Raw genomic sequence first — 16,310 nt, 5'->3', positions numbered from 1 at the left:
TAGAACATAGAATATCTCTTTTAAAAAGATTTTTATTTGTATGAGTACACTATAGCTGTCTTCAGACACACCAGAGGAGAGCATCAGATCCCATTACAGATGGTTGTGAGCCACCATGTGGTTGCTGGGACTTAAACTCAGGTCCTCTGGAAGAGCAGTCAGTGCTCTCAAACACTGAGCCATCTCTCCAGATCATCGAATTTCTTTTTAAGCAGGTGATTGACAGGTGAGTCAATCTTTGAGGAATGAGTTGATTTCTTGAGAAAATCCACATTTAATAACATTAAATGCCTTACTAGGCATTCATCTTTCAGCCTTTGTGTTTTGTGTTTCACTGGGAACTGCCATGGTTTAAACATATTTTAAAAGAATAAGCATTATTATGGGGTTCCTGCTGGGAATATTTTTGCCATTATTTCTTTGTTTGCCTCATGGGTAAACTGGGTCCTACAACAGATATGAGACACAGCAATATCTCATGCTAACAGTCATTTACTAGCAAAAGAAAAAAAATGGTTTCTACGAAATGACTCTGTGACATTTGATCTGCATTGTGTGATCATGTCAGAGTAAAGGCACTGCTGACTTTAGCGGAATGGGATCCACTTGCCTTTCTGAACCTTATAACAACTGTATCCACTGCCTTCTCTAGTTGCCACGATTGTGACTTACCAGCCTCCCTGAAGGCTGTAATGTGTAATGTGGCTTTCTAGGGTACCAAAACTTCTGGGCAGATATTAAGAGAACCCAGACTGACACTAAGTTAAGACCTAATTGAGATTTAATTGCAACTAGATATCCATATATCAGACACACAAAGACGGACAGACACAGACAGACAGACAGACAGACAGACACACACACACACACACACACACACACAACACGCTTTAAAAAAAATCTCAAACCCCTATCCAATTGCAACTTTGAGAGGCAGGTTGCAGTATCTATGTTCTTGTCCTGTGACCCACTCCCATGGCTTCATGTTATACTCAAGAACGTGAAAGCGTGGACCTAGACAATTACAGCAGCTCAATTCACTGCTGCCCAAATGTGGATGTTGCCAACATATTTTTCATCAGGAAGAGGTCTACCTAAACACCGGTACAAACAGGCCATAGTATTATTAAGTACTGAAAAAAAAAGTATTATCTTTGTCTTGTGTTGTTCAGAGTATGAGGGACTAGACACTATAAGTAAATATTTCTCATACTTCTGGAAATGGGAAATTCCTGTTGAGGGGTCGGCCCCTGCCAAGGGCCTTCATGCTGAATCACGTCACGGAAAAAGGTAGGAAAGAACATGTGTAATCAGAAGGAGGCTGAACATGGTTTTATAGCAGGCCTATTCTTGCGATGCCCAACCACTGCAGTGATGACATAGATTTGTGAGTCTTCCTAGCCTAATTTTGAGAAAATACCTTAATGTCATTTTAATTATGTGTCTGTGTATGGACAGTACACCTAAGGGCATGACAACCTCTATTGTCTGTCTTCCCATCTATCATCTGCCACTGGCAGGGCCTGAAACATCCATTCTCACCTGGTGATTTTTTTAGTTCCCTTCAAATATTGGATTCCATCCACAAAGAAGCAGACAGAAAAAATTCCATAAGAAACTTTCCCCCGTAGTCAGTCATACTCCCGTAAGTACCCACCCTTCCTCCTTCCCACCATTTTCACATTGTAGGACAGAGTTCTTCTCACAAAAGGCTGACTTTCCTTCCTGGTTCTTTTGGTTTTATAATGCCCAGGAACAACCAGGGCAGTGGTTGTGACTCTAGCATTGGTAAGCTCACTCCAACCAAAATATGGCCTTGCCTGTGTCTTGAAGGCTTGTGACAGTGTCACCACTTTCCTGATAGCTACAACCTCTAGACTTTTGGTTTTTAAATTGTCTTTTCTGTGGAGTTCTGCAGCTTTTTCATCCTCTCTCTGTTCAGTCTTGCTTCTTTACCATCTTTCCATTCACTTCCCTAAATCCCAACTAGACTCAGGCTCATTTGTCTAACAGCCTCTGTGACTGCTCTGTGGCCCTGTCAAGCTCACCCCTCTTTAATTAGGACCTTGGGCTCTTTTCATGATGGCCTAGTGTCTGCCTTGTCTGAAACACCCACTCTAACCTGGTACCCTTTCTGCACCCGGCTATCAAGCCAATCCCAACCAGTTTCCACCCAGTTCTCTGGGTTTTCTGACCTCTGTGCCTGGAATAACTTTCCTCATCCTTAATCTGAGCTGATCAAGTCAAATCCTCACTCAACATTTAATACTTCATAGTTTTGTCTGAAGTCATAGAAGCTTCGCTTCAACTTTCCCTGCAGTTGTGCTGACCTTTGATTATTTTTTTTTTTATCACATCTAAGGCCAAGGAGAAAGCTGTTAGAATGCTGAGGTAAGAGGGAACAAGAGTCTAAGGACTTAGCTTGGTCATAGGGAGGGTACTTATTTATCTTTCCATTATTTATTTAATTTTATTCATACTCCATCCCAACTGCAGACCCCCTCCTCTCCTCCCAGTCCCCTCCTATCTTTCCCAGATACTATTAATGATACTCTGCCCTGCTTGTAGACAGGTGCCTAGCATAGCAATCTCCAGAGAGGCTTCATCCAGCAGTGGCTGGAAACAGATGCAGAGATCCACAGGAAAACATCAGGCTGAGCTTGAGGAGTCTTGTGAAAGAGTGGGAGATAGAATTGAGTGAACTGGAGGGGTCAATGATACCACAAGAAGACCTACAGTGTCAACTAACCTGTGTCCATGGCAGCTCACAGAGACTGAAGCACCAACCAAAGAGCGTACAGGAGCCCCCCATAATTTGTAGCAGATGTGTATCTTGGTCTTCATGTGGGTCCCTTAACAACTGGGGCAGGAGCTGTCTCTGACTCTGTTGCCTACCAGTGAATCCTCTTCTCCTACCTGGACTGCCTGGTTGGGCCCCAGTGAGAGAGGGGGTGTTTAGTTTTGGGACTAGATGCTCCAGGATGAAGTGGGGGATTCCATTTCTCTGAGGGAACTTATTTTTAATGACCAGCTTCTCATGGATGCAAGATAGATACTAGCATTTCCTTGTAGGGTCATGATGAAAATTACACTATGATCTATGTCCATTGACATCCAAAGCTTATCACTGATTTTATGAGTTTCTTTTCTATCAGGTTCAAATTACCCAATTTTTATTGGTGTTTCCTATGGTAACAAAGTATGAAGTCTTCCCTTTTCCTTTATTTCTTGGGAGAAAGTAGACTATACATTAAAATATTTGAAACTCACTTTTATTCTCACTTTCTCTTGAGGGAGGTGGAATAGGAAACGTTTAACATAAATTCTCTTCCCCCGAAATGAAGAAAGGAGGTGATATAGAGGAGAGAGATGGAGTGGGAAAGAGAGAAGTGGGAGCAGAGAGCTTAGCTTCAGATAGGAAAGCACAGCATGTTATTTAACTGCAAACTCCAAAGCCCACCAAAGCATGCCAAGGCTCTGTATTTACAAAGCCCAACTCATACTGACTTCAAAACTGCTATAAACGTGGAGCAGTGTGGAAATCAAACACAAGTTTCCTGTGAACTCTCCTCTGCTGCTCACCCATGCTTTCAGATGCGACCTGATCACCCAGGTCTGCAGATGGCCCTTGAGCAACTCTTGTTTTCTTAACATGACTTGGCCCGGAGTTGTAAACCTTGGCACAGAAGGTCTGGTCTTGCAGTGACCTGCCAAAGGGGCTGACAACTCAGTGCTGGGTGCACACTTGGCTGAGGGAGATCATGAGCCAAGTTGGCCTTGGCTCCGCAGAAAGGAATGATTCTAAGTTACCAGAGGAAAAAGGAAGTGGGGTACCTCTGGTCTGACTGTGCAAGTGAAGTTAACTAAAACTGATCGTTTCCCTAGTCTCCCACCATGGAAATAGCAACTTTAAGAAAAATATGGCTCTGAATTCCGCATAACATGACTATGTCCATTTTCTCTTCTTTTCTTTTCTTTTCTTTTCTTTTCTTTTCTTTTCCTTTCCTTTCCCTTTCTTTCTTTCTTTCTTCCTTCCTTTCTTCCTTTCTTTCTTTTTTCTTTTTTCTTTCTTTCTTTCTTTCTTTCTTTCTTTCTTTCTTTCTTTCTTTCTTTCTTCCTTTCCTTTACTTATTTTTTTTTGGATGCTTTAAACTTTGCTTCAAAGGGGGAAAAAAAAACCTAAGTTAAGCTGCCACACAGACTGGCTCTGCATTAGTTATCCTGAGAAACTCTAACGTCAGAGTGCATTAATCCTGGGACCTGGACCGTCATCATATATTCATTCCTAGTGTTTTGGCAAAGTCGCCCCATGTCGTTGGATTTATTGGTGGCAGGGTTATTTTCCAGTTGTCAAATAATGTTTTTCCCTATTTAAGAGGCAGAAATAGAAACACTCCCTCATAAAGGAACTGAATAATTTGGAACATGAACAATATAAGTATTTATTTGAAAAAAATCATTTTCCATTTCAGTAAAATGGCAAATCAGCTTTAGCAGTTTCTCACTACTAATTCTAGTTCACCCTCACAGTTGTTTTGTCTGTCATATTCAACAATATTGCTACAGAGAACTGTTTCACAATTTTTTTCTAGAAAAAAATAATACAGTCTCTCTAATGGGTGGTTAATTTAAAACAATAAGGCTGGGCAAAAGAAAGCTAAGGTATGAAACAAACTGACATGAACACGAATAAATAAATATGTACTGAGGAGACACTGCCAGTGACACTCTTTACACGGTAAGAAACGGTGACAAGAATGGAGGTTATCTCGGAAGCCTAGGCTACGACTCGAACACAACACAGAGAAAAGAGAGGGTGGGAAGCAAGCAACCAGAGTCTACATTGGTGCTGTTTTAAAGCTGTGTGCAGCCTGAATTCTGGCTCTCCTGGGGAACCTTGCCCCATTCTTCTGAGGGGACAAATGAGAGCCACAGACTTGGAACTGAAGGCAAAATTTGGACCATTCTTTTAAAACCACTTGCAAATGCATCTAGTCTGTTGTTTCTTCCCTTTTTTCTTTCTCTTACCTGGTAGTCACAAGTTTTTAAAATGGAGCTGACGTTATTGCTGAATAAAAAAATATTTCCTCAGATCTGAATGTGGGCAAGAAGAAATCAAAAGCAAAGCCACTTTTGAAGCTAAATCGCAATTTCTATTAGCTAAATATTCACTTTGTGCAGAAATCTCACAGTAGAAACTTAGAGTCTACCATGAACACCTAAGTTTGGGGGTGACTATGTCAATATTCAATGTCTATTGAGATTAAAATTTATCTATATGTATCCTTTAGTGCAGTGAACAGCCTGCTAATATAAGCCCAAAGGAAAGGATTGGCTCTATTGAGGTGAGTCGTAGTCACTTTAAGACTATGACACTATTCTTTTCTTCTACATGGTCTGCAGAGAAGGTAGTCCGGGTTGCTACAAGAATGAACGGCAATAACAATCCATTGCCGTGTTCTACTGACCTCTTTTGCAGCCTGGCAAATAGCTTCATGACTGACACTCAGAGAGATAAGGGGACCTGTTAGCGGATTCAAAGCCTGCAAGGTCTTCTATGTCATAGCCAAGAGGGGCCTACTTTCTGCACAGATGTTCTGTCTAGCCTCTGCCTTCAAGCAAGCTGGGCTCTGCTAAAATCTCCCTTTGTAGTCGCTGTGCTGCTATCTTGGAAACCTGAAACTTCCCAGAGAACCCTGATCAAGGCTAAAGTCAGCATGTGCTGAGGCCAGTGGATAGGATTCCATCACGTGGGGTCAACCCATAACCTCATTCACGAGCAAGCACACATTGCTTAGGATAGCTTAAGAGTTCAATAAGCTGTTTAATGTTGTGTATGACTTGCATGCTGCGGTCTGATCCATCCGTACTACATACACTAGAGTAATATATCTCGCCAGCCCTCCTTAGGGTCTCATACACTCTGATCGGAGGGCTCAGTGCAAATAGTTTTTAGACTAGCAGTTGTAGACCTACATATTTATAAATTATTTCCGTTAACCAAGGCAGCTGTGTGTTTCAGTGTATGTTCCTTGGAACAAAATTATCACTAGGGGGAGCCAGAGGTCTCTGAAGGCTATGTGATTTGAAAGGTCTTAATATCATTAAAACAAGGATAGGACCCTGTAGTCTCAAAACTGTGTTCTTTAAACAGTGAGAGGCCATTGCACACAGAGTGTTTAACAGGAAATCTCACTCCTCTAACGAGCCTCTGAGCCTATTGGCACAGTGAGGGGGCAGGAGAGGTGCTTGTTCTTACATTCCGGGAGGTCCACTTTAACGCAATGGCCACCCTCAATTGGACTTGTTCATGTGCGTGGGACAACAGGGATGCTTAAGCTGCATGTCTTGAGATATTAGAAATTCACACAAGATAGCGACTAGATCGAATTTTTGGAACTTTTGTTTTGGTTATGTTCACGAACATTCAATATTTGCCATAACAGAGAAAAAAAAAGCATGTTTAATATGTGGGTCAAATAGTAAACACTCTTTTCTACTTATGATTTAAATTTCACCGAAAAAGGAAAAGATGCTGCTATATTCATAGAAAATAGCATTGGAGCAGAGCCCGTGAGCATCCAAAGTTACCACAAACAGGAATTAGTGTGTTTTCTACAACACCTTTATGAGAGTCAGGCCACATCCGAGCCTAACAATGAGGTGTGGTACAAGAGGTCTAAAGTCGAATTTCTTCCTCTCATGGCCTTTAATTTTAATGCCTTTCCTCTCATTCCGATGAGTTTGATTCAATTGCATTCTGAAAAGTCCCGTATCCTTGCAGGGCTCAGAATGTTCTCGGTTCTGGTGTGATATCTGAGCTTGCCCACAGAAGCACTCCAAAAACAGATAAATTCTGTGTCTCACAGATGCTTCCCTAACAAGATGCAGTAGGTCCTCTAAGCTCTGGAGTTTCCTAGGGAGCAGCACACTGTCATCCCTCGGGCGTAGCTTTTGCTGCTTGTCCAGCATCACACTTCTCCAGACGGATTTTCTTTCCCCTTTGTTTCCCCTATCAATGACGTTAAAACTTTGTGCTGTGGCTGAAGGCATCTGACAGGATGATATTTTTATAGAAGTTATCGGAATGAGCATTACAGTAACCCTTGACCTTATCAATAACCTGATGGACAGGGATGATTGATGTCTGCTCTCCACCAGCATGGGTCAGTTTTGACAGGGACTTGTCCGTGGAAGTACTATCTGCAAGAAATGATACAAGAGATTAGTCTGCAGCCAAGCTACATTAGACAGGGCCAAGGCCACGGCACCCAAGAAGAACACAAAAAAGAAGGAAATTCTTGATTCTCTGACAGGTTACAGAGTAGGCAGTTCCTACCTTCAAATGCACTTCTAATACTCACTGAACCTCAGCTTGCCTTGGAGTAATTTTTATTGTGGCATGGTCTTTGAAAACTATTCCCCAAAATGTCATTTTTCAGAATTAATAAATAAAATAGTTAAACTTAAAAAAGGTATGCACCAAATGGCTCCAAAATCAGAAGTGAGATAAAAACTGAATGAAATGTGTTGGAACAGTCATGAAAAAAAGATATGATATCTAAGATATATTTTACAAATAGCAAAGAGTAGGAAAAATGATCAGATAGCTGCCTCTGAGTTTATGAGTACAAGGAGACTCACTATACTCTACTTATGTAAGGTTTACACTCATAAACACAATTGACAAAATTTAATTTAAATGCTTTTGGGGAGTAAACATCAATCAAAATAAACATCAAAGATTGTTTCCTTAGGTTGTTAATTGAGATATGATGGAAGTCAATGAAAGCATTATCATATTATAAAATCAAAACTCTCTTCCCCAGAAACATTTCTAAAGCAATAACATCAGAGAAATTAATAGCAATTAAGGACCACTAGATATATTTCTAGAGTTTCCAGTACTAGATAAGCACATTCTATTTTTCCACAGGCTCAGAATCTCTAAAGTTGACTCAGATAATGGTCTGAAACTTGAAACTTATCATTATTAATGTAAATCTTTGTGCTTCTATGAATATAATCGATGACTATCTTTTCTTCTCCCTTCTAATGTGCTTTGGGAGATGTTTTGCCCTAGATTAACCAAATGACAGATTTCAGTAAAAGAGAAAAAATGGCTTCACAGTAGTTATATCTCTTCTATACTTGGTGAGAGAAGCAAAAAAATGCCACCACAGAACACTGATCCCAGGCTTGAGTGTTTACTTTTATGTTTTGAGTAAACTGGGCCCACTGTACGAAATGACCTGTAAAATGTGTCAATAAGAATCAAAGTCCAGGTCATTATCACGGTGTCTACTTCTCCACTACTGTTCTGTATTAGAGCAAACACCAAGCCAAAAGGGTAAAGGTAGGACATGGTGGTTTCATCCCATTCCAAAGGAAACCATGGGGAGGGGGAGATGATTTGTTCGATGATGGGCAGATGGAATGACAGAATGATTAAAGCGTGTCCTAGCATGGATTAGAAAAAGCCTGGAGTCCCATACAAAGTCCTGTTCATGAGGCTCTCAGCAAGCTCATTGGTTTTGGGCTCCATTCGGGTTCACAGCTCCACTAGCCACTGGTTTTCTGCAGAGGATTTTCTTATTAAATGAAATACAAATGATGAAGAATTTGTGCTTAATGTTTGTAGCAAACCACAGGTCCTCAGAGAAATGTTGAAGATGTATCCCTTCTGCTTCCTGGACAGTTTTCCAAAGGCATTTGTCTTTATAGACTGTAATTGGCCCCACTCCAAATATATGGTCCTACTTGGTGGTTCGCCATACTCTGATAGAGTAAAACTGTGCGAATTCAATATGTTCTGTACACACATGATATCCCATGGCTACTCCTTAGAAATCACATTAAGAGTGACAAAGATTTAGATTGTATTTGTGAAAACCAGGGGCTAGAGATATGAACCAATTTTTGACATATATTGAAGTCTCAAGCAGATAAAAAATCACCACGAAGCAGCTTGCAGCTAACGCTTTCTCATTCAAGACTTCTATGAATGTACCATGACACACCCGGTAATCCAAGAAACAATGAAAAGTTAAAGAAGAGTCACATCATATAACAAAACGCTTATTAAGCATTTCTTCTTTTGCTTTTGCCATTATATCACATGACAGGTAACCCACTCATCCAGAGCATGGTACATTTCCTAGAAGGCATAGCTTGCACACCCCATGCAGAGAAGAGCCGGCACAGCCCACTATCAGAAACCTCAGATTCCACCTCAGTGCAGGAGTACTGGTGTGCTAGCTAAGATGTACCGAAAAGAACAAGCCATTCTGCTGGTGCAGCAAGAACCCTGGCTCAACCCATGCAGATGTTCTCATTACCTTGCACAAACCCATGCAGCTAAAAAAAAAGTAGTAGAAGTTACCTGAATGTTCCACTTTTGTTGAAGGAATTCTCTTAGGAGAAATTATCTACACCGTAAACATATGAATGTCTAGATCAATTGCAAGAAACAATCCAACTATATATTTCTGAGGTTATGGAGCGTTTATGCACACCCCAAACCATCCTCAGTGACAGCTATCCCACCCACAACTGGTGGGGATTTAGACTTGCAAATGAACTGCGACCTGAGTTGCAAGTATAGACACTTCGCATCTCACGCCTCTTTAGAAAAATATCAAACACTAGTCTTTCCTATGTCGCTCATCTCTGTCGACCCCTGTAACGACTTACTAGAGTAAACATTTAAAACTTATTTCTATTATGCTCCTAGATATATCACAGTGTGTGCTAAGACACTACACCTGCTTGTCAAGAGATTTAATTAGTATCTGAACCTAGAAATCCTATCATTTCTTTGAAGTTAAATGTCGAAACCTTTCCGACATCTCACGATCAAGCACTGCAACCACATTCTTTATTTCCCAGTTGTCTTCAGGATTATCTGTGTATATGCTTAGTGTCGGAATGTGTGGTCACAGGAGCTCTGCTGGCCAAGTAGGACATAAACAACAGCAACGTTTCTGACAGTCTTTGTTACTTCATGAATGTTCTCTATTCTTTCGTGTTGTATTACCAAGCTAAGGGGTAGCAGCCTCTTACTGTTCCTCAGCAGTTCCAGTGGGTAGGGAACTAAGTCTTAAATGAAATATTCATTCCACATCATGCTTCTTCCTGCCCCCCATACTAAGTTTCTCTTTTTATACTGCCAAGTTTCATACTGGGTTGAAATGTTTTGCAATTTGGTTTCTATATATTTAAATAAAAGTGCTTTTTAAAAGGGAAAAAATGTTTCAAGTCAAACTTTGAAGTTATAATAATAATGAGAGCTACTAGTATTATAACCATAAGGATGCAGTTGGGTTAAAAATTACTCTCAATTTAAAATTTACAAAGCCAATTAATAAAGTCTTTACCTGGACATGGTAGTTTAGGTAAATCTTAAACCAGCCCCTTTCGAAAGCACTGGGATCCACCAGGCATCATAAGTCAGTTCTGTGATGAAAATGGCGAAACGGAAACCAACCCTAGGGAAGCTTTGCAGGTTCAGAATGACTCACCCGAGTGGCTGTTTCTTTTGAAATAGGTAGTGGAGCTGGATTTTGATTTGGACGTGAGATACGTTGAATTGGAGCCAATGGAGCTTGAAGATAAAGATTTCCCCAGGTTATCAGAGCTCTTCTTGATGATATTGGTAGCTGTCTTACTCCAATCTGGAAAGAATGGAGAACAGAACATTATAGGCTGGCATATAGAAAATACAAGCTCTCCCTAAACCTATTGCCACGTCATTTAATCTATCCAGAACAGCCCGTTTCCTGGTATTCACAGTGACTTAAAGAGAATGACATGGGAAAGTAAGAAGCTGAGGAGAGAGGAATGTCTTGCTCTGAGGTTGCGCATATGTTATGCAGCATCTCTCTCCAATGCCCTATAGGTGGGAAGCATTTGCAGGTGTTTAAAAAGTTAGCGACAGTTTCCTCCAAATGTTATATAGCCTAAGAACAATCTCCTCACCAAAAATGCAACTGAGACTTTAAAAATGGCAAGGTGGATCTCGTGTGGAAGACACCCCCGCACAGGAGTTGTCAAATTAGATGTCAAAACTTGAGCAATTTTTAAAACCTGTCTGGACATCATGTTTCTTGTCTCCAGCATTGAAGGATGGGGTCCGTTGTACTCAGATATTTTCTAGCCCTGACAATGCAAGATGCCAGCTCAGTACCCTCACATGCTCTGTTCGAGAGGCCCTCTCAGTGTGGTTAGGCTGTAAGGAGGAATGCCATCGATTTCGAGTGCTTTGCCAAGTGGGACCAGTTAACGCCAGGCCTTTACCTGAGTTGTCTGCTAGCCGAAATCTGCCACAGCAGAGATGGCGCCTCCACTGTTTCTGCACATTCTCCTTCATGGCACAGTGAAAGATGAATATAAATAAACCTGTGACGAGAGAACACGAGGACATTTAAGACAAATGGCTCATTACTAAGACAAGCGTTATTAAGTCACCGTCACCGGGGTACAAAGATCCTAAGGAATGGACCCAGTGTAGGCAGTCAGCAGTTTAGTCTTTTGCAGAAGAACACAGACGCTCAGAATTCAGAACAGGTACACAGATCTGACTCTGCCTTATGACTTAACTACACTCCTAAGGCTAAATGATGACTTTCATCGCTGGCTTCCTACCCATCTCTCCCCAGTGCAGCATTCCACAGATTCTAGGATATCTTGCCTTGCCTGAGTCTCTCTTAGCTGCATCTCAAACATCAGTTTTTCTTAAGAGAAGTTCTGACTGTGATGCCCAAACCACTTGAATATTCATCTGTCAGTGTGTATCAGGCTTGTTCTTGTCCAAAAACATGCTGAACACTCTCTTCAGATCATACTAAATCATAGTCTCCTGCCTCAGGTGAGCAAGCACTCCCTACAGTGGTTATTGTCTCAAGTTATAATTCTTTATTTACTATTTAATCCATTCTCTTTCGTGTACACTGATGCTCCCGTGTTCCTTGTAGAGTCAGTCACTGGTTTGTTTGATTATCTTTTCCTAGTGGAAAATAAAGCTCCAAATATAGCAGTTGGTCTGTCTGTCTTTGTGCTGTAGTTTTTCCTGGGACGATGCCAGGGATCATACAACAGATGAATGAGTGTTTCCTTAGTGTGTGGATCATAGCAACCAAGCTAATAAGATGAATCTAGCTGTCGCTCATTTTAAGGGATGAGAAGTGATTAGAAGTATGGAGTTAAAAATGAGACCTATGTGGGGACTGAGGAGATTTCTCAGTGGGTAAAGCACCTACTGTAAAAGCAGGGAGACAGGAATTCAAATCCTTACATCCTCTATAGATGTTAGGTAGTCAGGGTGATGGTAAAGACATAGGATCCCCAGAGCAAGCTGGCTTGCCAGAGAAGTTATACTGATTATCTCTAGGTCCAAATGAGAGATCCTACTTCAGTGAATAAGGTAGAAAGCAAGTAAGACATCGATATCATCCTTAGGCCTGTAGACATGAAGGCTCATGTGCACACACACACACACACATACACACACACACACACACATACACACACACATTCACACAAACACGGCTTAGGTAGGAAGTAGTGGTGAATATTGGGAGGAGAAAGAATTCTGGGAGGGAAGGAGGCAGCGAAGAGGAACCTGAAAAGAGGGGAGGAGATGGACACATGGACACATAGTTCCTGATCACAGGTAACCAACCACATGACAGGATGAAATAAATGGGTATCTTTAGTTATGATCTAGTCAGTGTAGAGCCTAGCGATATGGCCAAGGTATTAGAAAGTATAATTTGAGTCCGAGTCTTATTTCTGGGAGCATGGGGCAGGGAGGCAAAACTGGGGCCTGGGTTAGGAGTCAAAAAAGCATAGCTCTGGTGGTTGGCCAATTGGAGTTAAGAGCAGCCTGGATGAAACATAGGAAGTAATAACTCAGGGTTATTGATGGGAAATAGATCTTCATAGCCTAGTGGGTAGATATCTGCCCAGCTCTAGTGCTGATTAGACTTATTGTAAATAATAAATGTTGCGTGTCTTTTATCTGAGAATTAAATGGTCAAAGGCAAGGTAGAAACCCCAGGTTGGGATTAAATAAGTTTTACAACAATCATGTAATTTTAGGTTTAGTATGTAATTATATTTTCTCATTACAATATCACTTACTACTATTTTGTCAGTGATTATGGTTACTAGCCCATTTCTTTGTCTGAAATGTTCTATCAGATAGCTTAAAGAAGTTCTACAGCAAACCTGTCTTGATCAGAAATCTCACCTCCGCTGTCTAGCGTCTACATAACTGAAAGGTTCTAAGCATGTTACCGAGGTAGAAAGTAAACATCAGTTTACCCAACTGGGAATGCTGGGAATTACTGTTATGACTGCTATGGCATGATATATCCACCGGTGCAACTGTGAACAAATGTCACAAGAATAGCCAATCACTTTTTAACTCAATTTAAGGCCTTATCCAAAAGATGAAATCCACACCTGGCACCATAGTCAGCCAAGAACCCATGGCTAGATAGGTCAGAAGTCCTAGGGGAGAACCCACTACTATCTGGACATTCTCCTAACTTGACCTAGTGTTAATCTAGCGCCTAGTGACTCATCGTTATTCCCAGAGATTAGTGCATCTCTCAACGCTCATCAGAGATCCATAACCATCAATGTTCAAACAGTAAGAGACCACAAAGTACTCAAGCCTATGGGTCATGTATATCGCTATGTCTCCAGCCTAAGGCTCAGAGATCATCAGCAAAGAAGAAATGGAAAGATTGTAAGGCAGAGAAAATGGATGACTATAGCAAGATAGTGTATTTTGAACACAACAGGGCAGTTACACACATGAACTCACAGTGGCTCTGACTGTATACACAAGATCTGCATACGATAATGGTCAGACAAAAATCTCTATATGAAGGTGATCATCAGGCCCATCATCAGCTGAGGAACTGTGGGCAACTGATGTCTGCTGGGATAGAGTCATTTTCTACAGTGATTTTGATCTCTGAGGGGGTACCCGTGTTCTAGATGAATGTACTCATGTACATTCTAGCAATAGTGTAAATGGACTCAGAGAGTTATTTATTTTTTTTTAAAGAGCTCCTGAACTTGGAGGAGAAAAGTGTTGGGAGGGAGACTAAGGAGGAACTGGAGTGGATGGGATAGAAATAGTCTTGATCGAGAGTCTTGATATGAGTATCTCAAACAACAAACAAAGGAGTTGTAACTACAAAAGATAGCTTTAATAAATGTGAAACTGTAGTCGTTCAGAAACACACCCACCCTCAAGGTCTCTATGTATGCCAGCTCGAGTATTGGCCTGATCTATTGAGGGCATGAAAGGTCTCAGAGCAAGGAAGGACATTCTTCCATACTTGATCCCACTTAGAAGCAATGCCTGGGGTTTGACTCTCTCAAACTCCCCAGGGAGTTGAGAGGAGTATAGTCAGACCAGACCTCATCTCTACATCCAAATGACTGAATCAGAGGGTTATGCCTACCAAATCCAGTGTACTCCTACAGGATATTGGTGGATGCATCAAATTGTTTAGTAGATGTTTTTATGTTTGAGGGTCCTGGCAGATTTACAGAGACTGGAGGCCTGAGGTGAGATCTATGGAGGCTGCAGACAAAGAGGGCCATTGCTTAGAGGTTGTTTGGTGGTTCAAGTCTAATCTATTTTCCTTTAATGATGTCAGAACTTTCTACATGTGTTCTTCAAGGGTTTTGTTGTTGTGACGTAACTGAGAATGTAAGTAATCGTGTGATCCTAATGTATATGTCAGTCTCGCTGTGAGCCTGAAGACAGTTTCCTCATTTAAAGATGTTCATTTTGAGCACAAATCGAATGGTTACCTTAGGGCCTCATGCTGAGTCAATGATTATCTTCCAGTTGAGAGCTGAAGGTGAAGTTTTGTGGACATTGCTTTCCTTCATACTCTATTAATATTCTTTTGGTAATACTAGGTATTTTTACATATCACAGGAATGGGAGAAAAGAATTTTCACAAGATGTTTATAATATTTTCAGTAAATATTCAGTGGACATTTCACTAGAAAAGACTAGGCTTTAAATTTGTTTTTTGGATCTTTTGGGGAGCAAAACTCTAAGTTATTTTGAGAATCATATGCCAACTGTAGTTAGAGAGAATGAGGTCAAAGATGATAAACTGACTTAGTGAACCATTTTTAATGATTACATAACCAGGGGCTGGAGAGATGCTCTTACAGAAGATCTAAGTTCTATCCTACCACCCACATGGGGACCAACAACTGTCTGTGACTTCAGTCCCAGGGGGATCTGATGCTGTTTTCTGGACTCTGAGGACACCAGACACATACTTGGTACACAGACGTACATCTAGGCAAAACACCCACACAAAATAAAAATAAATAAATAAATCTTTAAAAAATAGCTTAGCCCTTGGTCCTGCCAAGACTGAACCCGCAGTGAATGTGATTGTTGGGGGGAGGGTGGTAATGGGGGGAGGATGGGGAGGGGAAGCCCATATAGAAGGGGAGGGGGAGGGGTTAGGGGAATGTTGGCCCGGAAACCAGGAAGGGGAATAACAATCGAAATGTAAATAAGAAATACCCAAGTTAATAAGGAGAGAGAGAGAGAGAGAGAGAGAGAGAGAGAGAGAGAGAAATAGCTTAGGCAACATTGGTCTACATCACAATTATATAACAAGAGATGACATTACATTTTTAATCATCTCTGTAAATCTACTGTAAATAGATGTGCATCAAGTAAATTCAGATTAAGATTTGACCATCTCCTCTAAAATTACATGATAGACAACTGTCATGTTAAAGTCCTATTTTCTACAATAAGATGTGATCAAAGAAGTTAATAATCTTGAGAAATGAAAACTTAGTGTGAAGGTTTTATTTGAAAATTGAAGGTAATATATATATATATATTTTTTTTTGCTGTGAGACACATTTTTCATTCTAAATCAGAATAGAAATCTCCTTGTAGGTTGCTTTGTTTATTTTTTCTTTGTTTTTTGCAGCAATGAATATTCCTCATATGAATTTAAGCCAAATCAAATAATGAATGATAAAACATCTGTTTTCAGGAAAATATAACTGTTCTATTTAAAGTTCAGCCATGAGAAATGTGGTTGAATCCACGCTGTACTCTAAGCCTTTTTAGGAAGCAGTATTAAAAATTAAGCCATGAAAGCCAACAGCAGGTGGGGGCTAGGAAAGAAAACTGACCCACATTCCCTCTTAACTGCTGAGCGTTCACTACATAGAAACATCATGGCCTCAGAAGCCAAGCTAGCTACAAAATATTAATAGGGTCTCCACAGGCATTAAAAGGA

The 16,310-nt window shown here is 40.7% G+C and overlaps 1 protein-coding gene across 1 annotated transcript in view; it reads right to left on the bottom strand.

Annotated features, from left to right (window-relative positions):
* Positions 1-4,414: 4,414 nt before the first annotated feature.
* Adgrg6 (adhesion G protein-coupled receptor G6) overlaps positions 4,415-16,310 on the bottom strand; it is a 70,355-nt gene continuing 58,459 nt past the window's right edge. Inside the window, exons 22-24 of the mRNA XM_032895281.1 lie at positions 11,296-11,397; positions 10,521-10,673; positions 4,415-7,203 (exon numbers count right to left, since the gene is read on the bottom strand). Coding sequence (XP_032751172.1) covers positions 7,025-7,203; positions 10,521-10,673; positions 11,296-11,397 — 434 coding nt within the window. The 3' untranslated portion in view covers positions 4,415-7,024. The remainder of the gene's footprint in view (positions 7,204-10,520; positions 10,674-11,295; positions 11,398-16,310) is intronic.

This window comes from Rattus rattus, chromosome 2 (genome assembly GCF_011064425.1).
Source record: "Rattus rattus isolate New Zealand chromosome 2, Rrattus_CSIRO_v1, whole genome shotgun sequence".
NCBI lineage: Eukaryota > Metazoa > Chordata > Mammalia > Rodentia > Muridae > Rattus > Rattus rattus.
This window is presented reverse-complemented; position numbering and strand designations above follow the sequence as displayed.